The 27903-nt window shown below is 49.6% G+C and overlaps 1 protein-coding gene and 1 non-coding gene across 2 annotated transcripts in view; one reads left to right on the forward strand and one right to left on the reverse strand.

Moving 5' to 3' along the window:
• Window positions 1-27903, reverse strand: part of GK5 (glycerol kinase 5) — a 66281-nt gene that overhangs the window by 22578 nt on the left and 15800 nt on the right. Inside the window, exons 4-11 of the mRNA XM_056122071.1 lie at window positions 21338-21431; window positions 11106-11237; window positions 6224-6299; window positions 5145-5206; window positions 4968-5041; window positions 4729-4789; window positions 2468-2594; window positions 200-304 (exon numbers count right to left, since the gene is read on the reverse strand). Coding sequence (XP_055978046.1) covers window positions 200-304; window positions 2468-2594; window positions 4729-4789; window positions 4968-5041; window positions 5145-5206; window positions 6224-6299; window positions 11106-11237; window positions 21338-21431 — 731 coding nt within the window. The remainder of the gene's footprint in view (window positions 1-199; window positions 305-2467; window positions 2595-4728; window positions 4790-4967; window positions 5042-5144; window positions 5207-6223; window positions 6300-11105; window positions 11238-21337; window positions 21432-27903) is intronic.
• Window positions 908-1014, forward strand: LOC130030813 (U6 spliceosomal RNA). Its single transcript, XR_008793495.1, has one exon. It is a non-coding gene; the product is annotated as a U6 spliceosomal RNA (small nuclear RNA).

Genomic DNA, 27903 nt, shown 5'->3' on the forward strand with positions numbered 1-27903 from the left:
GGGAATCGAACCCAGGTCGGTCGCGTGCAAGGCAAGCGCCCTACCCGCTGTGCTATCGCTCCAGCCACCCCCGCCCCCCCACCCCGCCGTGATCTTCTTAATTTGGACAACCCGCTCCTTCCCTGCCGATCTATGGTTCTGTGCTACTCTGCGCCACGCCCAGGCTTGCCCTGGGAGACCCGGGTGGAAGGCAACTTACCCAGCTGCCGCGCCCACTGGATGGCACTGCCAGCATCTCCGGCATTGCCTTCGGCCAGACACACAACTTCCGGTCCAATCTTCCACCCAATTAATGGATAAAAGCCTTGAGGAGAAACCAACAAGCAGAGTACGTCACACAGAGGTGGATGATTCACTAGCGACTTGGACCATATGGCAGGGGGTGTGTGTGGGGGGTGGGGGCGGACAAAAACGAAGCAACTGTCTGATGACTCTGATGTCAGATGCCCAAGTTCAATCCCAGACCTCTCACTTGCTGTGGCCAGGCACGTTTCTAATCTTTCTGCCTCAGTTTCCTTGATTGTAAAATGGGTCTACCTCACAGCAGAAACAGCAGCAGAACTGGTCTTCAGTAGGGCTTCCTCTGGGGGTTCTGGGTGGGCCTGGGGGATACACCTTGATGGTGGGTGGAAGTGGTTGCTCTGGAGGACGAGGGGCAGAGCGGGTGCTGGGAGGGGGAAAGTCTCATGCAGGAAACTGCATCATAACAGGCTTGTAAGCCAGAGCCTAAAAGGGAGGGGAAAAAGGAAGGGAGGGAAATGGGGGCGGGGAGCAGTGGTGGAGGGACGTGGACACTGGTGACCGGACTGGCTGCTGGGACACCGTGTGCCTGAAATCAAACATGAGGAAGTCTGGATATAATGTGCCTCGATGGTCCAAAAATGCAGTTAAAAAAAAGAACACTGCCGTGCTCGCTTCGGCAGCACATATACTAAAATTGGAATGATCCAGAAAAGATTAGCATGGCCCCTGTGCAAGGATGACACGCAAATTCGTGAAGCGTTCCTCCGTATTTTTAAGTCTATAACTGTACCTCATAGTGTTTCACTAATAAAAAAATTAAAAAAAAAAAAAGAACACTGCTGACCCTCAGGGAGGCGGGGCAGAGCCGAGAGGGCCTCAGCGCAGGGCTTCTGGCACGCACAGGGTCACACAGACCTGCTTTTCCTCGTTGCTGGACATGCAGAAACCATGTTTCACTTATGAAATAAAAAGTCGAGGGCTGGAGAGGTGGTGCCAGGGCAGGGGCCCAGACCTGCACGCGGACGACCCCGGCCCGACCCCCAACACTATGTATGGTCCCCTGAGCACCACCAGGCACGGCCCAGATGCTCCCGCACTCACCAAACTGAAATCAAAGGCAGACAGGCTGGACTCTGAGATGAACTTGGGGGCTGGAGCGATAGGACAGGGAAGAGCGTTTGCCTGGCATGCAGCCAACCTGGGTTCAATTCCCATCATCCCATATGGTCCCCCAAGCACCGCCAGGAGTAATTCCTGAGTGCAGAGCCAGGAGTAACCCCTGTGCATCGCTGGGTGTGACCCAAAAAGCCAAATACATACATATATATACATATACATATATATACATATACACATATATATATATATACACACACACACACACACACATATACTCTGTGGTGGCATGGATTTAAAAGGAAGAAGGTGCAGAGGCCCAGAAGGAGGCTTTAGACACAGAGAACAGGCACCTTAGACACCTATTTGGAAAGCTGACTAAAACCCCCTCATGCTCTGAATATTCCACTCATTTTAAATGCTTTTGGTTTTTTTAAAAAAGTGGGTAAGATGCGTTTAAGAATAATAATAGCGGGGGCCTGGAGTGACAGTACAGCTAGGTCGGGCGTTTGCGCTGGACACAGCTGTCCTGGGCTCGATGCCTGGCATCCCATACGGTTCCCCATGCCTGCTGGGAATGATCACTGAGTGCAGAGCCAGGGAGTCAGCCCTGAGCACTGCTGGGCGTGCCCTGCCCCCCGCCCCACAACAAATGAATGAACGGTTCTAGAGGTAGTGCAGTGGTGAATGCACATGTCCCGTATTCACTTCCTGGCACCACGTGTTTGAGAGGTGCCCCCAGCACCACCAGGTACAGCCCAGGACCCCCAGTACCCAGAAGCCGAGCACCATGGCAGCTTCAGGGCCCTGGCCCTCCTGAGCCCGGCCTGGGAGCACCCCCAGCACTGTGAAGCAGAAACCCAAGGAGAATAAATATGCGAGGAGACATACTTCCCGTATCATCACACGGGAAAATCAGGGACCCAGAGATGGTCCAAAGGGCAGGGGGGCATGTGCCCAGCATGCTCGGGGCCCAGGGGCCCCGCGGCTGCTCCCGGCCTCTTAGTGCAACCACTGTTGGAAGCGACTAATAAATGAATCAAGAGGATGCTGAGTGTGAGCTTGGGCCGTGTCCCACTGCTGCACCGGGTACCGGCCATGCCCTCACCTCCGACGCTCTGCTGGGGGTCACTTCCGGTATTGATGTCCAGGAAGGTGCCCGTGCCCATGGTCAGCTTCACGTCTCCGGTCTGGAAGCAGCACTCCCCAAACATGGCGGACTGCTGGTCGGCCACCTGCCGAGAGGCCCTGAGTTAGACCCCAGCTGTCGCCAGTGTCCCCTGTCCCCTCCAGGAGAGGAGCTGCTGGGAGTGACTGGGCAGGGGGAGGAGGGACACAGGGAGGGCTTGGAAACCACCCGCCAGGGACAGGATCTGAAGGAAGACCTGGAGCAGCAGCGACCTGTGGAAGAGGGATGAAGGCGGCCCACCCCCAGCTGACCTCACGCCTCGCTCCTCCTGTCAGAGAGAAGGGTCCTAGGAGGTCTGGGCAGGGGCAGTCAGTCTAACACTGTCCAGCAGGGGCCTTGGTTCAGAGAAAAGCTCAGATTCTGCCAATAGCGGGGGCTGCTCAGGGAGCACTTGTGGGGGAGGCACGTGGCTTGTATGTGGCCAACCCAGGTTCAATCCTCGGCTCTGTGTAGGGCCCTCTGGGCTCTGCCAGGAGCAATCCCTGAGCACAGAGCCAGGAGCAAATCCTGAGCACTGCTGGTGTGGCCCCATACACAAAGAGGCAAGATAGACAGATAACAGTGAGTCAAGGTCAAAAGCTTCTTGAGGGGGCAGGAGCGATAGTTCAGCGGGGAGGGCGCTTGCCTTGCTTGTGGTAGACCCGGGTTCAAAACCCGGCATCCCATATGGTCCCCTGAGCACCGCCAGGAGTAATTCCTGAGTGCAGAGCCAGGAGGAGCCCCTGAGCATTGCTGGGTATGATCCCAAAAGACCAAAACCAAAAAACAAAACAAAAGTCAAACAAACAAACAAAAAGACTTCTTTAAGGGGGCTGAAGCAACAGTACAGCAGGGAGGGCATTTGCCTTGCAGGCTGCCCACCGGGACTGATCCCCGTGCATCCCCTGAGTTCCAGGAGGAGTGATCCCTGAGCACAGAGCCAGGAGTCAGCCCTGACCACTGCTGGGTCTGGCCCCAAAACAACAACAACGGCAGCAAAAGACAAAAACTCCTCTGAAGAACATGTCCTCGCTGCTCTCAATGCTGCACCCCTGTCCTGTCCCCTCAGCCCCATGATTCTAGCGAGTGGGTTTGTCACGTGGGGGTCCAGTCGGCTTCTGGCGTCTGTTCACTGGGCCTCTGGCCCTTCTGCTCAGGCGCTAAGAAATCAAAGCTGGAGTCCTCCATGGCCGTCCACCGAGAGCAGCCCTGTGGGGAGCTCCACGGCCTGACTCCCCCCCGCCAGCCAGAGACAGGCACCCGGGCGCTTTCAAGCAGCTCTCAGGCTCTGGGAAAGCGCAAACATAAGCTTCTCGTTTATGTTGATGCCCCATTCACCGTGGATCAAATATAGACCAAGGATTGGTTCTTGGACTTGATCTCCTGCTGTGTTCTCCCGGCATCAGAGATCAACCCAGTGTTATCCGGAAGGCAACTGTAGACAAGTTTCAACTGCTGTTTGGAAAACTCCAAGTCGGCGAGGCTACAAGGGAGTGATTCCTGGGCACAGAGCCAGGAGCAATGTGGTCCCCTAACCGCCGGGAGTACAGAGCCAGGAGCAGTGTCTGAGTACTGTTGGGTGTGACCCCCAAATAAGAACAAAGGAAAGAAAATAGGGTTGTTTATCCCAAGGGATGGAGAATGGGTGATTCTCCCCAGGGTCTTTCCACTTAAAAACCCAAAAGAGAGGGACTGGAGAGACAGGACAGCAGGTAGGGTGCTTGCCCTGCATGCAGCTGATGGCAGTCGGTCCCGGCATCCCACATGGTTCCCGGAGCTCTGCCAAGAGTGATCCCCGAGTGCAGAGCCAGGAGTGAGTCCTGATTCCCCAAACTCAAAACAACAACAATAAAAAAAGAGGGACCAGGGAGGGTAGAGTGCTCAGGGCCAGACATCTGCCTGGCACAGAGCTGACGCCCACAGTTCCATGACAGGCACCCTAACTGCCGGGAGTGATCCCTGGGCACAGAGCCAGGAGCAATGTGGTCCACTAACCGCTGGGAGCACAGAGCCAGGAGCAGTCTCTGAGCACTGTTGGGTGTGACCCCCAAATAAGAACAAAGGAAAGAAATAAAATAGGGTTGTTTATCCCGCCTTGAGCCTTTCTGTCTTGCAAATCCAATCCCAATCGCACAGAATTGTTGGGGTTACCCCGTATCAGCAGTGCATGCATAACCTCGACTCCCAGGCGTTCCACTCACCAAGGCCACGATGGGTATAGACACCCCGAGAATCTCTTCATCCACGGATCCAAAATTGTGGCTTCAAACAACGACAAAGCAAGTTAGACCCCTAGGACTATTGGCCCCCAAACGCAGCAGAAAACGGTTCCCTGGATGGGCCCCAAGGCCATGCCAGCCCCTCTGACGTGCAACTCAGAGGTGTCTCTCCAGAGATGATCTCCCCCTTCCCCCCTCCTGACATCTGGTGTGGGTCTTACCTGGTATCCCTGACGGGGGGCAGGAGGGAGAGAGGGATCGAGAGCAGGGAGGTGACGAACCCACTCCAGCGCATCTGAGCGGGAAGAAAACTGTCATCAGAAGTCACAGCGTGTAATAGGGGATTTGGCGATCCAGAAAGAAGGAGGGGGCAAGCGGAAAAGGGAACCCCATTTTACCTCATAGGGGTCGAAGAGTCCAGTTGTGCTGGCATTGGAAAAATCCGTGGCAAACTCAGCCCCTAAATTTGCACAGGAAATGACGCGTCGGGGGCATTGGTCACACTTGACCCTGAAAGTGTGCTCGTAAGGCTGCCCTTAAATGCACCCCAAAATGGGAGTGCGTGTTATCTCTGCTCGGGGATGAGACCCGAGGGAAGAAGAGGGTGACAGAGGGACAGTGTGACGAGCCCCTCCCCCCAGTCGCTCCCAGGGGGCCATGAGGCAGATCTGGGGCCGGATTCACGTCGTTTTTGTTCTTGACTGAGACTGTCCTTCGTGTTCCAGTGAAGGTTTCCTCATAATTTAAGTGCCCTCCTCCCTGAACACCAAATCTGAAACCTGGGGCCGGAGCAACAGGACAGCAAGAAGGGCATTTGTCTTGCATGCAGTCGACCCTGGTGTCCCATGAGATCCCCGGCAATCTGTATGGTCATCGCCGGAAGAGTGATCCTGAGTGCAGAGCCACGAGCAACCCCTAAGCATCGCCACGTGTGGTCCCCTCACCACCCCCCCCAAGAGAATTTGCGATCCTCCAGCAATTACGGCGCCAAGGAACAGAGTGCTCGAGAAAAAGAAAAAGGAAACGCCTCTAATCTTGGTCATGGGTGGCCTTCCCAGGGACCGGGCGTCAGTACTCGTAGCACCTAGGGGAGCGTGCTTCCCAGGGTGCTCTTTTTTTCACCCCTTTTGGGTCACACCCAGCGATGCTCAGGGGTTCCTCCTGGCTCTGCACTCAGGAATTACTCCTGGTGGTGCTCAGGGGACCACTTGGGATGCTGGGGATCGAACCCGGGTTGACTGTGTGCAAGGCAAATGCCCTCCCCGCTGTGCTATCGCTCCAGCCCCAACCCCCTCCCCCTCCAGTGGTTCTTGGGGAGTCTCTGGGCTGCACCTGAGATGCTGGGGGAGAGCGTGGTGCTGGGAATGGAACTGGGGGCGACCAGATACACCGCATGTGCCCCGGCCCTGGGAACCGGGGCTGCTCCCGAGGGGAATGTGCTCTTGCAGGCTGCAGGGCTCGGCCCCGGGCGCGTCACCTTTCGTGAGCTTGTGCAGTAGCCAGGTGTCCACGGTCCCGAAGCAGCAGTTTCCCTCCTCAATGGCCTTCCGTACCTTGGGCAGACAACAGCACAGAAGCGCTTTTTTTTAAATGAATCACTGTGAGGTACGGTTACAGACTCACAAACTTTTGTGCTTGCATTTCAATCCTGCAGTGGTCGAGTGCCCATCCCTCCACCAGTCCCCTTCTTTACCACCAACGTTCCCATATCCCTCCCTCTTAGGAATTACTCCTGGTGGTGCCCCTCCCACCCCACATCCCTCCCTTGTGCCTCTGGGGCAGGGTATTTCCTTTTACTTTCTCCCTCCTCTTCGGTGTTATGGTTTGCAATGTAGATATCGAGTGGCCTTCACGTTCAGTCTACAGTCTACTTCCAGCATGCATCTCCCATCCTGAGAGGGCCCTTCAGGCATCTTTTACTTGGTGGTCCCTTCTCTATCTGAGCTTCCTTCCCCCCTCCCCCCCCCCCCCCCCCCCCCCCCCCCCAGCATGTGAGGCTGGCTTCCAAGCTGCGGAGTAATCCTCCTGGTCCTTATCTCTACTATGCTTGGGTGTTAGCCTTCCATTCTGTTACTTTATATTCCACAAATGAGTGCAGTCCTTCTATGTCTGTCCCTCTTTTTTCTGACTCATTTCACTTAGCAGAGCAGCGTTTTGAAGAGGCCACCCTCTTCAGTGCCAGACACACTGCAACCTCAGCTCTGATCAACATTCAGGTGGAGAAACCGTTTCCAAAATATACCCCGAATGGGTCCAGGCGGTTGTCCTCATAGGGTATGAGAGGCGAGTTATACCAAGCACACGCCACGCGCGTTTCATTAGCTTTCTTGCTTAGTCTTGCCATATGTGTATGCCCAACTATAAATATCCTGACACAGAAGACAGTGTTCCAGCCAGGACAAATGCAGCCTTGGACCTGTTGAAGTGCAAGTCTGAGAGATTTCCAGGGCCAGGAATGTGGCTCAGTGGTAAAGCATGGGTCTCGCCAGCATGAGATCAGTGGTCCATGCAGTACATGCAGTAACACACACACACACACACACACACACACATTAAAACGTTTAAAGTCTTAAAAAAAGTCTACTCTGCAATGCATGAAAAGTACATACAATTCAGATCCCAGCATCCACATCTGAAATCTGTTCAAGCTCACTCGCTCCCTCTCTCACTGCCCACTTGCTCACTCTCTCCATCACTCAGTCACTTACTTGCTCCCTTCCTTACTCCCTCCTTCTCTCCCTCCCTCCCTCACTCACTCCCTCACTCGCTCGCTCACTCGCTCTCTCATGTCCAAGATCTACAGCAGCTGTCACCCAAGGCTACAGACACTTCCTGGCCTTCGAAGTCAACCCCATGAGCAGCCCGGGGCGATGACCTCCGATGACAAGATGCGGTTCAGGCTGGGGGTGGCACTGCTGCTAGACTCTAAGCCTTGGCACATCGGGCCCTGGGTTTGACCCCTGGCACCACAAACCAAACAAACAAAATGGCTCTCTGGAATTTTACAGAAAGATCTCTCCCAATCCTTAGCAAACACGGCTTCAAAGAAAAGATGCCCCTTTAAGCTAGCTAATGAAGAAAGTAAAATGCTTAGGAATTCATGCCCAAAAAGCAAAAGCGACTCCTTAAATAATAAATAATAAAGGATTTCTAACTTTTTATGGGGGGACAGGTTGGGCCACACCTGCAGTGCTCAGGAGTGACCCTGCAGTGCTCAGGGAACAGACGTGCTGGAGGGATTTGAACTGGGGTCAGCTTCGTGCAAGGCAAGTGCCTTCACCCCTGCACTCTCTCTCTGGCTGTGCGATTTCTAGCTTTCACCTGTCCTTCCAGACCAGCATTCCCTGGCTCCCCCTGCGCCCTCCGGACAGCATTCCTACAGTCTGGGACATCCCGAGCGGACCCCGAGCTCCATCGGAGTAGGGGCTACACTCTCTTCCACTTTAGCACCTCCGCGCTTAGGCCAACTCCTGGCAGACAGCTGACAATGCACAGCAACGTTTCCTGCAGGATGTGGAAAGCACCGAAACTGTCCAACAAGGGCAAATGGGTAAATGCAATGGTTCGACGGGACGCAGCACTAAGGAACCAGGACAGCGTCCAGGTAGCTGCCACGTGGACACAACCGCAGGGACCTTCAAAGGGACCGGGAGGGAGATACTGGAGATCCTTGCGGACCCTGGGGGATGTCACTCATCTGCGAGATCCAAAGACAAAACAAGGGCCAAACACAGAACAGCGACAAGTGGCTGGCCCTGGAGGACAGTCATGATTCCCCCACCCCGGTGGGGCGCGGGAAGACAGACTGTGCTTGGGCCAGGAGAACACTGACAGAGGGAAGTGGGCACCTTGTTAGGGGGTGGGAAGGGGGTGCCGTAACTTTAAACCTCAACGCCATATACTTTGGCACTAATGCAACCATCTTACCCAAGCTGTAATAAAATGGAAACCGCCAAGGAGTCCTCCCGTTGTTCATCGATTTGCTTGAGCGGGCCCAGTAACGTCTCCATCTTGAGACTTGTTGTTACTGTGTGTGGCATATCGAATACGTCACAGGGAGCTTGCCAGGCTTTGTCGTGCGGGCGAGATACTCTCCGTAGCTTGCTGGGCTCTCTGAGAGGGGCGGAGGAATCGAACCCAGCTCGGCCGGGCTGGCTGTGTGCAAGGCAAACGCCCTACCACTGTGCTATCAAGGAGCTCCAGTGGCGTAATCGGTTAGTGCGTGGTACTTATACGGCAGTACCACCAAAGAGTAAAGCAAAATATTCTTCTAAAAATCATAATGTTCGTTGCTGGGAATGCAGCTACCTGGCATACGCCAGGCCCTAGGTTCAATGCCTGGACGACCCTCCCCCCCCCCAAACAAAAACAAAACCCTGAATTTAAAGCTAGAGTTTGCTAAATAAATAATAAGATAAATAGAAAGCAAATAGAGATACTTAGGGGGTGAATTATATTTTGGCCAGAGCAATAGTACAGCAAGTAGGGCATCTGCCATGCACGCAGCCAACCAGGGTTTAATTCCCGGCATCCCATAAGGTACCCTGAACACCGCCAGGAGTAATTCCTGAGTGCAGAGCCAGGAGTAACTCATGAGCATCGCTGAGTGTGACCCAAAAGAAAAAGGGTGAATTGCATTTTAACAGATGAAAGAGATAATATGATAATGGGAAAGAGATAAAATGAACAACCCCCCCCCCAGCCCAAAATAGGTCATTGTGGGTTATTTATAACAAGTATTTAGTGTCATTCAAGTACTGATACCATTTAAATATGCAACACTTAGGAAATATCATATTTAAACTCTCTCAAATTTAGATACTGTGATTCTAGAATCGGTTCCAGTTTTGACTCAGCTACACACTGGCACAACTCTTCTTCAGGTTTGGCACTCTGTGTATTCCTAGGAAGTTTTCCCTTTTTTAGAATTTATCCAGGGCAGGAGAGGTAGCACAGCGGGTAGGGCATTTGCCTTGCACGCTGCTGACCCAGGTTCGATTCCCTGCATCCCATATGGTCCCCTGAGCACCGCCAGGAGTAACTCCTGAGTGCAGAGCCAGGAGTAAGCCCTGTGCATCGCCGGGTGTGACCCAAAAAGAAAAAATAAATAAATAAAAATAAAATCTATCCAATGTTTTTTGTATAAAATCTGTTGTCTTAGCATGATATTTTTATTTCTGAGTTCAGAATTACAGTTCTCTTTCATTCCTCCTCCTCCTCCTCCTCTTCCTCCTCCTCCTTTTTTTTTTAACCTTAGCTAATCTCCTTTAACCAAGTTTCAGTTTTTGTTCATTTCTTTTCAACTGCTTTCTGTTCTCTATTTCGTTTTCACTCCTGTCTTAGTAATTCTTTCCCGTTAGTTGCTCTGGGTAGTTTAGTTCATCTTTCCCAGTGTCTTAGGATAGAATATTAGATTAGATTCTCTTCTTTCCCCATCCCCCCACCTTTTTTGCCACACCTAGTAATGCTCAGGCCTTACTCCTGACTCTGTGCTCAGGGATCACTCCTGGTGAGACTGAGGGACCATATTCAGTAGATGGGATCAAACTGGGGTTGGCTGTGTGCCAGGCAAGTGCTTTAGCATCTGTCCTGCCTGCAGCAGTGACTTATGTGCAGGTCAACAGTGAGCCTTCTTCACATGAGCCCTCAAGTGCAGGAACTCGAACGTCCCATGAACAGAATGACCTCACAAAGACTCTGGCCACATGTACGGAAAGGTCAGGCACCCAACACCACCGAGCAAGGAAAACAAGTAAATGCACACACCACATCGGCAATTTTCACAACGAAAATGTTAAGTTCAAGGAGTCAGATACAAAAGCATTAACGCTGTATGGGTCCGTTTATACGAAGCTCAGAAACATTCAGGTAAAGGGGCTGGAGAGACAGTACAATGGGGCCAACCTGGGTTGGATCCTCGGCATCTCGTACGGTCCCCCTAAGCACTGGCAGGAGTAATTCCTGGGTGCAGATCCAAGAGTAAGCCCTGAGCACCGCCGGGTGTGGCCCCCAAATGAACAAACAAAAAAATCAGGTAAAACTATAGTATTGAGGACTACACACAAATTGTTAAGGTAGAAAGAAAATATGATTGTGTTGGCGATCCTAGAAATGGATGATTGCTCCACAGCGGATCAACTGTGAATGACCAGACACTGAGAGGTATGTACCAACGTCACTCACCCTGAGCCGCTGTTAGAGACCCAACTGCATCAAGATCCCCTGCTTTCCATCCTAGCACGCAGGTAGCAGACTCCTCTCAAAGGATCAAATGACTTCCCACAGGTGGCCTACACACACACACACACACACACACACACACACACACACACACACACACACACACATCCCTCTCTTACCTCCATGAGGTTCTGCAGTACCCAGGCCAATCTCAGGGAGACATGCTGGGTCGTGAACTTGAACAGACTGGCGGCTAAGTACCGTTTGCTTCTGGTGAAAAAGTGAAGGACTCGGCTGGAATTGTGGATCAGCTACGGACAAAGAAGAGGTTTCAGGAACATGTACTCCCCCTCACAGGTGGTGGGAGTTATGTTGCCAATGACACCCTACCTGTGCAAGCAAGACCAGTAACAAGTTCTGGAGCTCCTTTTTCTTTTCTTTCATATTTTAATTGGGGATTTTCTTTTATTTTGTTAATTTTTTTTATAAGGTAGTTCACAATATTTGATTACATTTGATATTCAAACACCAATCCCATCACCATGACACCTTCCCACCACCATATTTGGGATGTTTCCATCCCAAACCCTGTCCCAAAGCAAAACCGAAATAATATATTTTGTATTTTTTTTTTATGAAAAACCACTGAAAACGCTACAAAAAAGTATCCATAGAGGACAGAGTGTGAAGACTGTTCTGTTTTGGCAGGGACCATTAAGACCTTCTATAAGATATCACTAACGTGTTGTTAAAGGTTGAGCCTTGTGAAATTTCATATATATTTTCATTTTCATTTCATCATCCTGTTAATCGTCTATTGCCTCGAGCAGGCCCCAGTAACGTCTCTTTCATCCTAGCCCTGAGATTATATTCACGGCTCTTTAGGAGAATGAGACCCATCATTGTTACTGGTATTTGGCATATTTGGTACGCCACGGGGAGTTTGCCAGACTCTGCCCTGTGGGCAGGCTACATTCGATCTCTGTAAATATATATGTACATGTACATGTATGTATATATTTATGTTCCCTCTATGATTGGTTGCCTACTTTTGAAGTGTTGGAGCTTCTTTACTGTGTTTGCTGGCACTCAAAAACTTCAGGACAGTATTACTCCTGGTGGACGACTTATAGTCTAACAAGCAACCGTCACACATGACTGTGAGACTATGAAGCCCTTCAGTAAATGCCAGAGGCTTCCGTACTTATAAAGCCTTTCTAAAATGAGTATTTTCTACCTCTTAATTTTTACCTAGGGAAGTAAAGGGAGAGAGTCAGGGGGAGATGGTAGATTTTCTTTTGGGGGGGGCGGAGGGAGGATTCTTTTGGTTTTTGGGTCACAATCAGTGATGCTCAGGGGCTACTCTCACTCTGCACTCAGGAATCATTCCTGACAGTACTCAGGGGACCTATATGGGATGCTGGGATCAAACCCAGGCCGGCTGCATGCAAGGGCAGCGCCTTATTCACTGTACTATCACTCTACTCCGGGAAAAGGTTACGTTTAAATTTTTATTTATGATTTTTTGTTTGGTTTTGGGCCACATCAGCTGTGCCCGGGGCTTTGTCCTGGCTCTGCACTCAGGAAACACTCCCAGCAGTGCTTGGGGACCCTATGGGGTGCCGGGGATCAAACTCTTGTTGGCTGTGTGCAAAGCACATGCCCTACCTGCTGCACTACTGCTCCAGCACGGAGTTTTATAAGAAATATACTCTGTGTGTGTGTATGTGTATGTGTGTGCTGGGGTGTGGGATGGGGGTGAGCTTGGATCATACACGGTGGTGTTAACTCCCAGTTCTGTGCTCAAGGGTCACCCCAGCAGTGCTCACCCCCAGCAGGGGCCATGCAGTACTGGGGATGGAACCTGGGCCTCTTCTGAGCTCTCTCCACCCCTAGAAATGTACTTTTAATTAGGAGAATACTAATTCAGGGGAAAATGTAACTGCACATTAAGTGCTTCAACTTTGAGGCTTATGATTTATCTATTCACTGTCACTGTCACTATCCTCCCGTGGTTCATCGATTTGCTTGAGTGGGCCCAGTAACATTGTGAGACTTGTTACTGTGTTGGGCATATTGAATACGTCACGGGTAACTTGCCAGGCTTTTCCGTGCAGGTGAGATGCTCTCGGTAGCTTGCCGGGCTCTCCAAGAGAGGGAGAGGAACTGAACTCAGGTCGGCTGTGTCAGTCGCGTGCAAGGCAAACGCCCTACCCACTCTACTATCGCTCCAGCCCTGATTTATCTATTAATATTGGTAACTGTATTATCTAATGATCAAAGATGAAACATACAGTTTCACTTAATCACTTAATCACTTAATCCCCGTTATTCATCGATTTATTCGAGCGGGTGCCAGTAACGTCTCCATTCATCCCGGTTGCGTGCTAGCGTAGCCCAATGGTATCTGTTCGTTTTAGGAACATGTAGAGCCTCAAACCGATCATTTAGGGTCTTGACGAAGAAGTCTGACCATCTTATAGGTGGGCGTCCACGTGATCTTTTGATGTCTCGTGGAATCCAATCAGTAATGGCTCTAGTCCAGCGGTTGTCTGTAAACCTCATTACGTGTCCAGCCCATCTGATTTTTGATGTCTTGGCAAAAGAGACAGCGTCCCTGATTCTTGAGCGTTGACGAAGATCAGAACTCCGGATTCTATCTCTCATTTGAGTGAATCGTGATATTCCAAGCATAGTTCTTTCGATTCCTCTTTGAGAGACCCGAATAGTGTTCTCATCCTGTTTTCGTAGGGTCCAGGTCTCTGAGGCATATGTTAATGCAGGAAGAATAGTGGAATCAAAGAGATGTGCTCGTAGCTGGAGGTTCTTTGTCCTTTTAGTTATTTCTTCAATGCTCTTGAAGGCATTCCAAGTCGCTCTCTTCCTCCTGCGCAACTCAGGTGCCAGGTCATTCATCATGTTGATTTCTCGACCTAGGTATATATAACTGTTGTATTCGGAGATGGTGGTTCCGTTGAGAGCGAATGGAGCGTCAGGAACAAGGCTGTTTCTCATAAACATTGTCTTCGCAAGATTCAGCTGTAGTCCAACCTTTCCACATTCACGGTCAAAGTCGTTCAGCATTTGTGCCGCTTGGTTGATGTTTGGTGTTATTAGAACGATGTCATCAGCAAAGCGGAGGTGGTGTAGTTGCCGACCATCTATCTTCACTCCCATGTTTTCCCATTCCAGCCGTCGCATGATGTTCTCAAGGGTGGCACTGAAGAGTTTTGGTGAAATGGTATCACCCTGCCGAACCCCTCTCTTGATATGGATGATTACTTCTTTGTAGAATGGTGAGATCTTGGTAGTGAATCCGCAATAGAGCTCACGAAGGATCCTGATGTATTGAGTTTGTACGCCGATTGGCTAGGGCTTCTATGACCGCTTCCGTCTCAACAGAATCAAAGGCCTTCTTTAAATCAATGAACGTTAGACAGAGTGGCATCTTGAACTCCCGAGATACCTCAATGAGCTTGGTTACTGTGTGGATATGGTCGATGGTACTGAATCCTTTTCGGAATCCAGCTTGTTCACATGGTTGTCCTTCATCTAGTGTTCTGCTAATCCTATTCAGGATGACTCGAGTGAATAGTTTGTAGATGACAGACAATAGGCAGATTGGGCGATAGTTGCCAATGTCGTGGATGTCTCCTTTCTTGTATAGTAGTACAGTCTTGCTGGTTTTCCATTGGGATGGAACCTTGCATTCAGACAGGTAGCGTGTGAAGAGTCGAGCCAATGTATTGATGAGTACTGATGGTAAGTTCTTCAGGTGTTCAGGTCTGATCTTGTCTGGGCCAGGTGCTCTTTGTTTCTTTACAGACGAGATGGCATGTTGGATTTCGGAAGGGAGAACATTGGGAACGACATATCCATCATGTGGTATGTGGTATGTGGGCAAGTGGATGTGGCTATTAAAGAGATCTGAGTAGAAGTCATGAATAATCTTCTCCATTGCCCTTCTGGAAGATGTGATAGATCCATCATGATGTCGGAGGGCAGTCATCTTGGTTTTGTAGTTGGTGAAGGACAGGCGGGCATTACGAATGTTTTTCCCAGCTTCTGCTGCATCTACCAGTACTGCTGCTCTCCTGTTTTTGAGGTCATCCTTGATGGCTTCTCTGCACTGTTTTGCCAGTTTGGACGTTTGCTTGTGGTTGCCTGAGGCACGTGCCAAGCCACGTTGGCGAATAAGTTCAAGAGTGTTCGAAGAAAGACGGTTTTTTGTGGTTATCTCTCTCTTGGCATTCCTTGCACAATCATGGAGGTGCTGAATCATTCGATCGTATTCCTCATCAATGTTGTCAATGACGGCATCTTCCCATGTTGCCGCAACAGAGCCAAAGAGTTCCCAGTTGGTGGTTGTTCTGGGAGTCCTCTTCTTAAACCTTGCATTCTTTTCTCCTCGTTCTGTGAGGTAGAATTTTGCACGAAGAAGACGGTGGTCTGATCCCGTTTGGAATTTTGGGACAACAGCAACATCGGTTAGGCAAAACCGCCGATTGAATATGATGTGGTCTATTTCATTGTGGAACCGTCCATCGGGAGACTCCCATGTCCAACGTTTAGATTTAGCCTTTTGGAATTGTGAGTTACCATGGAAGGTTTTGGTTGACATGATGAACTCAGACAGTCTGTCACCCTGTTCGTTCCATTCCAGGCCATGGGTTCCGATGTGGAGTTCATCGACTGATCTTCTTGGTCCTATCTTGGCATTAAAATCACCGACAATGATCTTGTAGAAGGTGTGATCTTCTTTATAGAATTTCTCCAGCTCCATGTAGAATTTCTCAGTTTCTCTTTCACCATAACTGGATGTTGGTGCATAGACAACAAAGATAGAAACTGCCGGTAGTGAGCCACATTTATTTAAGTGTAATCGTCTGATTCGGGTTGTTAGGCATTCAAATGAATCAATGCTCGTGACTAAGTTTGTGTTGACAAGGATACCGACACCACCGACGCCTCTTTTATCACATGTTCCAAGGAACAGTTCTTCTCCAGTGTCGAAAACAGCATGATGGAATTGATGTCTTCTCGTTTCGGTCAGACCAATGATGTCGTACTTGATCTTTCGTGCTTGTACCATAAGGTCTTCAATGGATGCAGCAGATGCCAGGGTACGAGCATTAAAAGTACAGACAATCATTTTTGTTTTTCTGCGTTTTGGTAGCCTATGTCTGCCTTGGTGTTTTATCAGCCTCTCCTTCCATATCCTTCTCGACTCTGCATATTCAGGGTTAGGGAAATGAGATCCATTTATTACTGGATTTGGCATATCAATTTGGTCTATTTGGCATAGACCACGGATAGCTTGCCAGGCTCTGCCGTGCGGGTTGGATATTTAAGGATATTTAAGGTATCCTGAAAATTTAGAGAAAAGTAAATGAATAGTCGCGCGGCCTGTGGCCGCGCGCTCCCGGGAGCTTGTTGTGATAATCTCTGGATCCTGGCCTTTGTTGGGGTTACACGGCAGTTGGAGGGTGTAACTGTCTAGTTACTGACAGGTCCAGTCCCAAACCGTGCAGGCTTGGAGATCTCAGCCCCGGGTCCCACACACCTGGGTTCCTCTGCCAGTTTTGTTATGTCTGAGGCTTATCCAAGTGTGTGGAGAGTGGCCCCAGTAAGGCCTTGGTTGGGGCCTGCAGGTTGTTATTAAAGCAAAATCTTTAATAGTAATTTTGAAACGTCTTATAGGGGCCAGACAACAGTACAGATCAAGCACTTGCCTTGCACACAGTCAACCTGGGTTTAATCTCCAGAACCCATATGATTTCTTGAACCCTGCCAGGAGTCATCCTGAGCACAGAGCCAGGAGGAAGTCCTGAGCACCACTGGGTGTGGCCCCCAAACAAACAAAAAGCAAAAAAAATAAAGTCCTTATGTAAAAAATTGCCTTTGAGTTTTATGGTTTCTGAAACATTCCAAAGAAAACCAAAACCACTTTGTCCAGCCAGTTGTGACAATGCCACAGATGGACGCATCAAACTCTGAAGCAAAAGCTTCATAATACTTTTGTTTATGTCTAGTTTGGAGGTCACATCCAGCAGTGCTCAGGGCTTACTCCTGGCTCCGCACACAGGAGTGACTCCTCTAAGGTTTGGCGGACCATATGGGATGCCGGGAATCGAACCCAGGTGGCCTATGTGCGAGGCATGTGCCCTCCCTGCTGTGCTATCGCTCCAGCCCAAGTCTTTCCCTTATGGGGAATTTATCTACTTCTTAGTAAGATATTCTTCCCTCTGTTAATCCTTACCGCTCCTCCAAAAATTTATAAAGATTCTGGTTATTTTATTTAAAAGAGAAATGGGAATTTCTTTTTATTATATTTAACTTATTTTTGTTTTATTCTTGGGCCACACCCAGGGGTGCTCAGGCCTTACTTCTGGCTCTGCACTCAAGGATCACTCCTGCCAATGCCTAGGGGACCATACGGGGTGCTGAGGATGGAACCTGAATCAGCCACATGCAAAGTGAGCACCTTCCCTGCTGTACTATCTCTCCAGTACCCCCTTTATAGTATTTATAAAAATAAAAATCTTTGTAAAAGTATTGAAAGCTGATTTGCTACAGCTTAAGAAAGACTCCAAAGAGTATTTTCTCCCATTCAGTTAGCTATCTTTTTGTTTTGGCCCGTGTTCCTCTTGATCTGATGTTGTCCCATTTCTTCTTTTCTTTTTTTTTTTTTAAACTTTTGGGCCACACCTGGCAGGGCTCCGGGGACCTTATAAGGTGCTGGGGCCTGAAACCAGTCGGCCACATGCAAGGCACACGCCTTACTCACTAGACCACTGCTCCGGCCCGAATGCTCGAGACTTTGCAGGGAAAAGAGCTCAACTGCCCTCCAACTGCATCAGCGACTGCGCTGAGCAGGGACAAAGGAACCGACGGCTGCAGGCGGCACCACCCGAACCTGGGTGTTCCAGGCAGTAACACCGGGTGGTCAGGTGTCTAGTTGTTGAAAAACCAAACCCTAAAACGCTTTCTAGCGCAGGTGCCATGTGTACGAGATTCTGACGGGAGAAAACTATTTTCGTGGTGAGTAGGTGACGGCCTGCAGGGAGCTCAGGACGGGCTGGGGGTGTGGCGAGGCTGAAAGGAAGCACGGAGGGGAGGTGGGCACGGAGGGATGAGAGCAGCTCAAAGGTTCCTGTGGCCATGGAACTTTCTAGGGTCTTGACAATGGATCCATGAGAACAGGCTGAAAAGCTGCCCAGCAATGAACACACACACTCTCACACGCACAGTTAATCGCACTCTCTCATATACGCTCTCTCATACACACTCACAGACACTTAATCACACTCTCACACATACACTCACACACTCACTCACACCCACATACACACACACACACTTGCCCTCTCACACATACACAATACTCACACACAAAAAATGAGGTTAGTCCTAAGGGTGGGAACGTGAAGGTCTGTGGACGGTACTAAGAGTAAATCTAAGGTAAGTCAATATTCTGGGCGTGACATCAGGTACAACGTCCCCTAGGGAGAGACTGTGAAGTGTTCACCAGTCTCCCCAATGGGGGTGTGTGTACATTCATGTGTGTGCGTGTGTGTGCATATGTGTGCACGTGTGTGTATGCGTGCGTGTATGTGTGTGTGTGTGTGCATGAGTGTGCGCACGAGTGTGTGATGATGACCCAGGCCAGCAGTCGTGGCCGTGGGAGCACTTGGGGCGCTTCCTTCTAAGGCAGGCAGACGAGGGGTGGCACCAAGTGCTCTCTATTTCTGCACCGGCCAAGTCAGTCTGGCACCTCAATTTCAAGGCTCTCTGCGCCACTTCTTACAACTTCTGTCAACCTATAATTAGCTTCATGGATGTGTGATTTAAACTATGTCTGACTCGGGGACTGGAGCGATAGGATGGCCAGAAGGGGTTTGCTTGCATGTGGCCATCTCCAGGGTTGAACTCAGCACCCGGCAGGAGGGACTCCTGAGTGCAAAGCCAGCCATCAGCCCTGGGCATCACTGGGTATGGCCCAAAAAACAAAAAGAAAAAGAAAAGAAACCCTGAGAATCAGAGCAAGAGTGGGTGGGGGGCATGGGGCCCCGAGGAGAGGGGACCAGGGGTGTCAACTCCCTCCCCTCACCTCCTGTTTGGTGGCCTTCGCTGACTGAATGACCTCGGGTTAGCTCTCGGTTCCATATGCTGAGCACGGCCAGGACCCTTGGCACGAACCCTGAGTGACTAATCACGGGTGCCAAACCGTCCAAGTTGGCTTGTGAGCGTTTTTCTACTCGGTGGAGCCCAAACTCTCATCCTGCACGTGGCCACTATCCATGGTTAGTGCTGAGAGTCACGGTTTGCTCTGTGACTGTGATCTGGGCGCCGGGAGTCAGGACTTCATGGTCAAGGTAGCCTCTTTGTGGGGACAAAAACGTGCCGAACACCTCCCCTGCAATGCTACAGGAATGGACCGGCTGAGAACTCAAATGAATGTATCGAGGCCTCAAATGACACGCCACTCTGGGTGGAAAACCCACAGAACTGCATGGGGCAACCTCCTCACAGCCGTCTATGGGGGATGCCAGGTTTCTAAGGTCCTTCAGGCCTTTGTTAAAGACCTCAGCAGCGTTGGTAAACGGCCCCTCCCAGCAGAACTGGGCTCGCCTGCCAAGGGCTTAGTGCCGCTTACCAGCTCTCCCAGGCAAGTGCTTCTGAGCGCTAAAACTGGCTAAGCGGGCCTGGGCATCTTCATGGCTCCTGTTGGTGTTCGGTGAAGATCAGTGTCTCCAAGCACCTCACAGGCGGAACCGACAGTCATCACCAACAGTCATCGGTCAGCCCGCCCGGTGCATCCTTTAGCTGAGACAGCACTTCCAGGTGTAGCTACTGATGGAAGTGCTCCGAACACAGCACGGACACTAACCCAGACACTGCAAAGCTGGAGCATCCACTTACCCATCCTCTTCAGTATTTATTTATTTTTATTAGCGAAACACCATGAGGAATGGTGGTAGACTTACAAACTTCTGTGCTTGGGTTTCAGTTATACAATGATATCCATCCCTCCACCAGTGTCCATTCTCTACCACCAATGATCCCAGTAGCCCTCCCAACCCCGTACTCCATCCCCCCCACCCTGCCCCACCTCTGTGGCAGGGCATTCCCTTTTGCTCTCTCTTTCCTTTAGGGTGTTGTAGTTTGCAACAGAGGTATTGAGTAGCCATCGTATTTGGTCTATAGTCTACTTTCAGCACGCACCTTGCATCCCAAGCGAATCCTCCAAACATCCTTTACTTGGTGTTCCCTTCTCTATATGAGCTGCCTTTTCCCCAGCATCTGCTACCAGCTTTCAAGCCGTGGAGCAGACGTCCTGGTATTTATCTCAACTATTCTTGGGTATTCGTCTCCCATTCTGTTACTTTATAGTCCCCAGATGAATGCAGTTTTTCTATGTCTGTCCCTCTCTTTCTGGCTCATTTCACTTAGCATGATACTTTCCATGTACAACCACTTGTATGTAAATTTCATGACTTCATTGTTACTAACAGCTGCATAATATTCCATTGTGTAGATGTACCAAAGTTTCTTTAACCAGTCATCTGTTCTTGGGCACTCAGGTTTTTTCCAAATTTTGGCTATTGTGAACAGTGCAGCAATGAACATACAAGTGCAGATGTCATTTCGACTTTACTTTTTTGCTTCTCTGGGATATATTCCCAGCAGTGGTATTGCTGGGTCAAATGGGAGCTCAGCTTCTAATTTTTTGAGAATCGTCCATACTGTTTCCAGAAGGGCTGAACCAGTCGGCATTCCCACCAGTAGTGAAGGAGGGTCCCTTTTTCGCCACATCCGCACCAACACCGTTTGCTTTTGTTCTTTTGGATGTGGGCCAGTCTCTGTTTACCTATCCTCTTTACACTCAGGAGAGGATGTGGATGCCACACAGGCTTCCTGCCCAGCGCCCTCAGCTTCCGCTGGTCTGGGCTTCACGTTAAGAGCTGGTGGAGGGGAGCCAGTTACTCATCCCACTATCTGCTCCCTACGCTGACTGCACCACCAAAGATCTGGATGCGCCTGTAGCTTTTCTGGACACAGCCCCTGTTTTTCCATTTCCCTGGGAATGGAAACAGGAATTCTCCCTGACTGTCACACTCTGTGCTGTCCCTGACTGCCCTGGGACTTTTTGAGCTACAGGCCAGTCTCTCCATCACAGAGCCAGAGCGTTGGAAAGACTATTATTAAATCTCACTGGTCTGGGAAGTGTGTGTGTGTGTGTGTGTGTGTGTGTGTGTGTGTGTGTGTGTGTGTGTGTCTTTCCTTCTTAACCTAAACAGCCAGGTAGGAAACACTACAATTAAACCTATAATGACGGGACACTTACAGGATTAAAAATAAAAACCACACCCAGTAGTATTTAAATTACGGAAGATAAGAAAATGATTACCTTCATTAAAAGGGAACTATTCCAAGATTTTACAAGGTCAATAGCTCTTAGGTCTTGCCAACTAATGAAATTGTGAAAATGACTTCCCGTTTTCCTAAGAAAGATGGAAACAGCATGTTGAGACTCAGAACAAATCAGACAGTTATGTACAAAAGATTTGCGACAAAAGAACAAAATAAGAAGCCCAATCATTTCCAAGGACTTACTTCGATGAGTCCTTCTGAATGGCTTCTCTTTCATTTTTATGTGAACTCACTACATGACCACTGTGATGTAAATAGTAAGAAACTGTACACCAGGGGCTGGAGCAATAGCATGGCGGTAGGGCGTTTGCCTTGCACGCAGCCAACATGGCCGACCCGAGTTCGATTCCTCCGCCCCTCTCGGAGAGCCCGGCAAGCTACCGAGAGTATCTCGCCTGCACGGCAGAGCCTGGCAAGCTCCCCGTGACGTACTCAATATGCCAGACACAGTAACAACAAAGTCTCCAATGGAGACGTTACTGGGCCTGCTCGAGCAAATCGATGAACAACGGGAGGACAGTGTCAGTACACCAGATGCCTCCATAAAGATACCATTTTGGAATCAGTAGAACGTAGACAGTTGAAAAATACAAAATGAGTGGGAAGATCATGAAAAACTTGCTTATGTGCCTGAAGAAGGCAAAATAATGAGGTCAAAGTTTTGCCCCTTCATTGTGCTTATCACGCTAGACACAACTCGATAAAGAAATTTCCCGCTACAGATACAGAATGACTGCTTTCATCTGTGGGATATGAAAAGATAGAGAATAGGAGACTAATATCCATGGTCAGGGAAAACAGGGGCTAGGAGGACTGGTCAATGGTTGGAACGAACCACAAGTGTGTGTGTGGTGGGGGGGCCTGAGGGTAGATAAGCTAAAGAAGAGATCACTATGACAATAATAGCTGGGAATGATGACGCTGACAAGATCTGAGGGTTAAAAGTAGGTAAGGGATATTCTTGATAGCCTTTCAACATGAATATTGCAAATCACAATGCCCAAAAGGAGAGGGGGGAAGAATGCGGGGGAGAAGAGAGAGAGAGAGAGAGAGAGAGAGAGAGAGAGAGAGAGAGAGAGAGAGAGAGAGAGAAGAAAAGTGCTTGCCATAGAGGCAGTCTGGAGGTGGGGGTTGGAAGGAGGGAAACTGGGGACACTGGTGCTGGGAAATGCACACTGGTGGAGGGATGGGTGTTGGGTGTTGGAACACTGTATGACTGAAATCCAATCATGAATGGCTTTGTAAGGGTCTATCTCACAGTGATTCAATAAAAAAAGTTAAAAAAAAAAAAGAAGTCTGCTTCTGCCTCCAGAGAGGCCGGGACACTGCCAGCTTCATGCTGTGCTTCTCAGCGTCAGGACAGGACGGGACCATCTCAGGGAACCTACTGCACTTAGCAAACGCTGTCCACTACCAAGACATTCCACAAACTCTGGATCTACACCACAATCCAAATACAGGATGAAGAACTAGAGTGGAAACAACTCCTGTTTCCTCTGTGACTGCTACAAATGTGCAACCACAGAGATCCATCTACTGCCCCAGCATCCCTCTGGGCTGGCTGTCCGCCCCAGCTCCAGTCCCTTCCCGTAAGAGACTGACCAGCTCTCACACCCCAGTGGCCTGCCCTCACCGTCTCCCCAACTTTCTCACCTGGAAACATTCTACCATGTAAGCCCGCATATCTTGCTGCTATTTTCAGTTTTAATCCTTTTACCTCCTCAATATCCTCCCTTCAAACACACTATAACTTTGATGTTCTGGGTTTTGGATCACACCCAGCAATCTTTAGGAGTTACTCCTGGCTCTGCACTTAGGAATTACCCCTGGCGTTGCTAGGAGATCATATTTGATGCCGGGGATCGAACCCAGGCCTACAGCCTAAAAGGCAAGTGCCCTACCACTATACTGTCACTTCATCCCCAAATTCCAACCCATTCAAATTAATTCCTCAATTAATTCCTCAAACATTCCCTTTTCAACCCTCTCAGAGGGTTCCTTACTTTGTTGGGTTCCATGGTCTACTACTTAAGTGATTTCTCTCATACACTCTCCTGCTTCTACTTTAATTAGGGCGACACAACATTTGCCATGTTTACCATTTTGAAGCACACAATTCAGTGGCATTAGGTACATTTCACATACTCTAACCATCACTGCTATCCAGGTTTTTTCCAGCTTCCGGCCACAATGAATAACGGTGCTACAATCAACTCTGCTCAAGATATATGTGAGCCCCATTTCCTGTCCCCTTAGGTGTGTAGCCAGGATCAGAACTGCTGGACCACATGGTAAGTCTGTGGCTAGTTTCTGGGGAGCTGCCAAATAGTTCTCAGTCGTGGCACCACTGCAATCCACTGCAATTTCAATATAGAAGATTTTCCACTTCTCTGTATGTCTTTATCAAGACTCAAATTTTCTGATTTTCGATTACTGTTAGCCTCGTGTTTGTGAAGGGGCGTCTCTGGGGGTCTGATTTGATTCTCCAAGGCCGGCTGGTTATCTCTGAGCATTTCTCTTTGAAGAAGCTGACCAAACATTTGTGCGTTATTCAAGTCTGTTTTTCTTTGATCAGTTGGGTTGTTTTGTTGTGGCTGAATCAGCTCAGTTCTCTCTGTCAAACATACATTTACAGATATTTTCTCCCATGATTTATATTTTTATTTCACTGTTTTTTTTTTTTGGTTTGCTTTTTGGGTCATACCTGGCGATGTACAGGGGTTACTCCTGGCTCTGCACTCAGGAATCACTCCTGGCGGTGCTCAGGGGACCAAATGGGATGCTGGGGATTGAACCTGCGTCAGCTGCATGCAAGGCAAACTCCCTGCCTACAGTGCTATCACTCGAGCCCCTCTTTTCACTCTTTTTAAAAATGTCCTTTCCTCCATTTTTTTTTTTACCTTTACTAAGGGAATGGCAGCAATCACCTACAGCATGAATATGTTACTTTTTCTCTCTTTAGCGATCAAAATGGTCACCGTTATTAGTACAAATCAGAGAAGAGATTCTCCCATGGGTTGAGCCCTCAATTATAGATAAAATTATATACCAAGGCATGACCTTCCACATTACAGGCTGTAGCTGGTTTCCACAATTAAACTCAAACTTGAGTGAATGTAGACAGATTTTTTTTCAGATACACTTAGAAAATAAAAATTCTACGTGATGTCAAAATAATTTTTGATCTGGCTTTGTTTCTTATTGATGATTAAAATTTAGGACAACTCTTCTATTTGCTGAAAGCCAGCTTTGGATTGCCATATGAAGTGCCACAAATTGAGCACCTTAAAAGCAGAGCAATGGCTTAATTCGGCCAGTTGTGGAGGCTAGAGAATGACAAAGTGTTCGAGAAGAAACAAAGGAAGAGGGGCAATGATGATCAACACCTCTGAGGGGGTCACCTTATAAGGGACCCTACAGATGTCCTCCAAACCTTGGTGCATGCCATTGTCTTTTTTTTTTTTTGGTTTTTGGGGAGACATTCGGTGATGCTCAGGGGTTACTCCTGGTTCTGCACTCAGTAATCACTCCGGCAGTGCTCGGGGGACTATATGGGATGCTGGGGATAGAACCCGGGTCGGCCGCATGCAAGGCAAACACCCAGCGACCTGTACTATCACTCCAGCCACCGATTGCCTTATACAGTCTGGTTACCCCACAATCACTGCACACCTTCATTTACATACACAGTATGGCTGGGTGTTCCTATTGGACGACCTCAGAGAGCAGAACCAATCAGGTCGCAGATATAGCTGAGGGGCGGGGAGATGCAACACACATGGACAGAGGTCACTAATCCATCCCAACTACCCTAACTACACTAGCCACTGTAACTGGTGTCTATCAAGAGGGCAGATAAGCCGGGGAGGAGGACAAGGGCAGCCCTGTGACCGTAGCTGCTGGCAAGGACACCAGAGTCAGTCTGCAGGGAAGCAAGCAAGCCACAAGCTGGACAATAAAACACTACATCATTTGGGGGTCGGCGGGCTCTTCTCTTTCATGCCATCCTCAGGAACCGGAGGCTGGGGGCGTCTGCTGACCCCTCCCTCTGAAAACCCGAAGCACACCTTCGTCTCTGACGTGTGCAGAACTCTGCCTGCCTGCTCACATGGACGTGTACACGTCAAGACGCCAGTCACAACACATTAGAAGCCCAGCCTGCTGCACTGTGCCCACGGCTTACTCACTTCATCTGCACTGACCCTATTTCCAAGACTCAGGTTTTGAGGTACTGCCAGGGCTTCTTGGCATCATTTCCCTCAAATCTCCCTCGTTTCTGTGAGAGATTATGGGGTCAAAGGGCATGGCGGGTTTCCAGCTCCTCTAATGTGGCAGAAGTTGGTGCCACGACTAATCTTGTATATTGTTTTAATGATTCTAATTCCCAACAGTCTCCAGAGGCCTTCCGAGCTAGGGTGCCCAACCCAGACAGCACCCAGGGAGCAGCTGATGCATCAGTTATACTCGATAAAAAAAGTCTAGACAGAGGGCCGGTGAGGTAATACAGTGGGTAGGGCTTTCACCTTGCATGTAGCCAATGGCCGGGGTTTGATCCCAGACATCCCACATGGTCCCCCAAGCATCGCCAGGTGTGGCCCCCAAATAAAAACAAAACCAAAAATCTTTGTGACATTAATTTTCTCTCTGAAAGCAATTATCAATATAACATGCATTATGGACTTCGATAACAGTCCGTGAGTGTAACCCTTTGCCGTGGCCACGTTCCACACGGATTTCAGCTTAAGTCTAAAAACACATCGACGTCATTAAGCTCGGAGGGTGAATACTGAGAGGCTCTGATTAGAGAACTGAAAATCTGAAACTTTGCATTTTAACAAACTAATTCATCAAACATATCCTTAAGTCATGACTGATCCTTACATTGGTCTATGAGGTGTTTAAAAGCTTTCCCTTTAAAAAACAAATGTGGTGAGTTGAAACTTTACTTTTCCACTCCTCATGGGCTGCCGACTTTCCCTTCAGGCAGAGCTGGGGCTTGCCAAACTATTTTTGCAAAGAGAGTATTCCTTGGGGACCAGAGTTCAGGGGTTCAGGCACCCACCAGAGTCGCAACCCCTGGCCTTGCTATTGGGGCACCTGAGCCCTGCCAGGAGTAATCCCTGAGTATGGAGCCAGGAGTAATCCCCAGCACAGAGGCAAGAGGCAGCTCTAGGCAAGGCTGCATTTGGCCTCCAAACAAATAAAAACAGAACAAAACAAACAAGCCAAAAAACAGAGGCAGAACCCTGGCGTGTGGGCACTGAAGCCTCAGAAACGCCTGTGAGCGCTGTGATCCTGGGATTCTTTAACTGTGAGGCTCCCCAAAGTCTCAGAGAAAGGCCCGGGCACTTTTGCAGTCTTCCAGGAGGTCCTCTGGAAGTCCCTGAGGCTGACACCTCTCAGCACTGGGCCAGACTCACACTTTGTGGCACAAAAGGCAGCTTTCTGCAGGACGGGTGGCTCCACGGCCGGCCCTGGCCACCGGCTGCTGTCCCCGCATGGAGGACTGGAGGGGGAAGGCTCAGCTGCGTACAGTGGGGGCTGGGGCCATCACACATCGGGGAGACACTCACCATGCACGTGGCTGACCGGGGTTCAATCCCTGGCAACCCATAGTGTGGATCTCTGAGGATTTCCAGGAATGGTCCCTGAGCACAGAGCCAAAAGTAAGCTCTGAATATCGCCAGGTGTGGTCGCAAGCCCCCCTTCCTACCCCCTGGAAAAAACCAAAATCCAGAAGCAAAAACATTTTCCTTTGAGGAAGGGGCTGTGCTTTACAGAACATTCATGAGAAGATTTCCAGGATGCTCCAGTGTCCCCTCACCCTCCAACAGAGTGTCTGCATCCCTTTCCGTAGTCTCAGGGTCCCCACCCTGCTCCCCCCACCCCCCGCCCGCCCCAACGCTGCCCTTGGGAAGATCAGTTCTACTGACCATTCTCAGGTATGGCTGCCTTTGCTATTCCTTCACTATGTTTCTCTAAATCCTATAAACGCGAGGTCATTCTATGTCTGTCCATCTGCCTTTTTGCTTGTTTGTTTGCTTTTGGGCCACTTTAGGCAGTGCTCAGGGCTTACTCCTGGCTCTGCACTCAGGAATCACTCCTGGAGGGCGCAGGGGACCATATGGGATGCCAGGGATCGATCCTGGGTTGGCTAATTGCAAGGCAAATGCCCTCCCCGCTGTACTATCGCTCCAGCCCTGTGTCTGTTCCTCTTGTGACTGACATCACCGCGTGATACTCCCCAGTTCCACCACAGTGGGGGGCAAACTGCCTCTTCCATCATTTCTCAGAGCCGAGCAGTAGGCCACCAGACAAACAGCCAAAGTTTCTTTATCTGGTCATCACTTGGGTTGTTTCAGATCTGGGCTGCTGTGAATAGTGATGCAATGAACAGAAGCATGCAAATGTCTTTTCAAAACAGTGTTTGGGGGGCCCTGACGCAGATGCCAAGAAGTGGAAAAGCTGGGTCATTATGAAAGCGGAATTCCTAAGCCATTTGAGAAGTTTCCATACCAGTTTCCAAAGAGGTGAACCAGTCCA

The sequence above is a fragment of the Sorex fumeus genome, unplaced genomic scaffold (assembly GCF_029834395.1).
Source record: "Sorex fumeus unplaced genomic scaffold, SorFum_2.1 ptg000044l, whole genome shotgun sequence".
Taxonomy (NCBI): Eukaryota; Metazoa; Chordata; class Mammalia; order Eulipotyphla; family Soricidae; genus Sorex; species Sorex fumeus.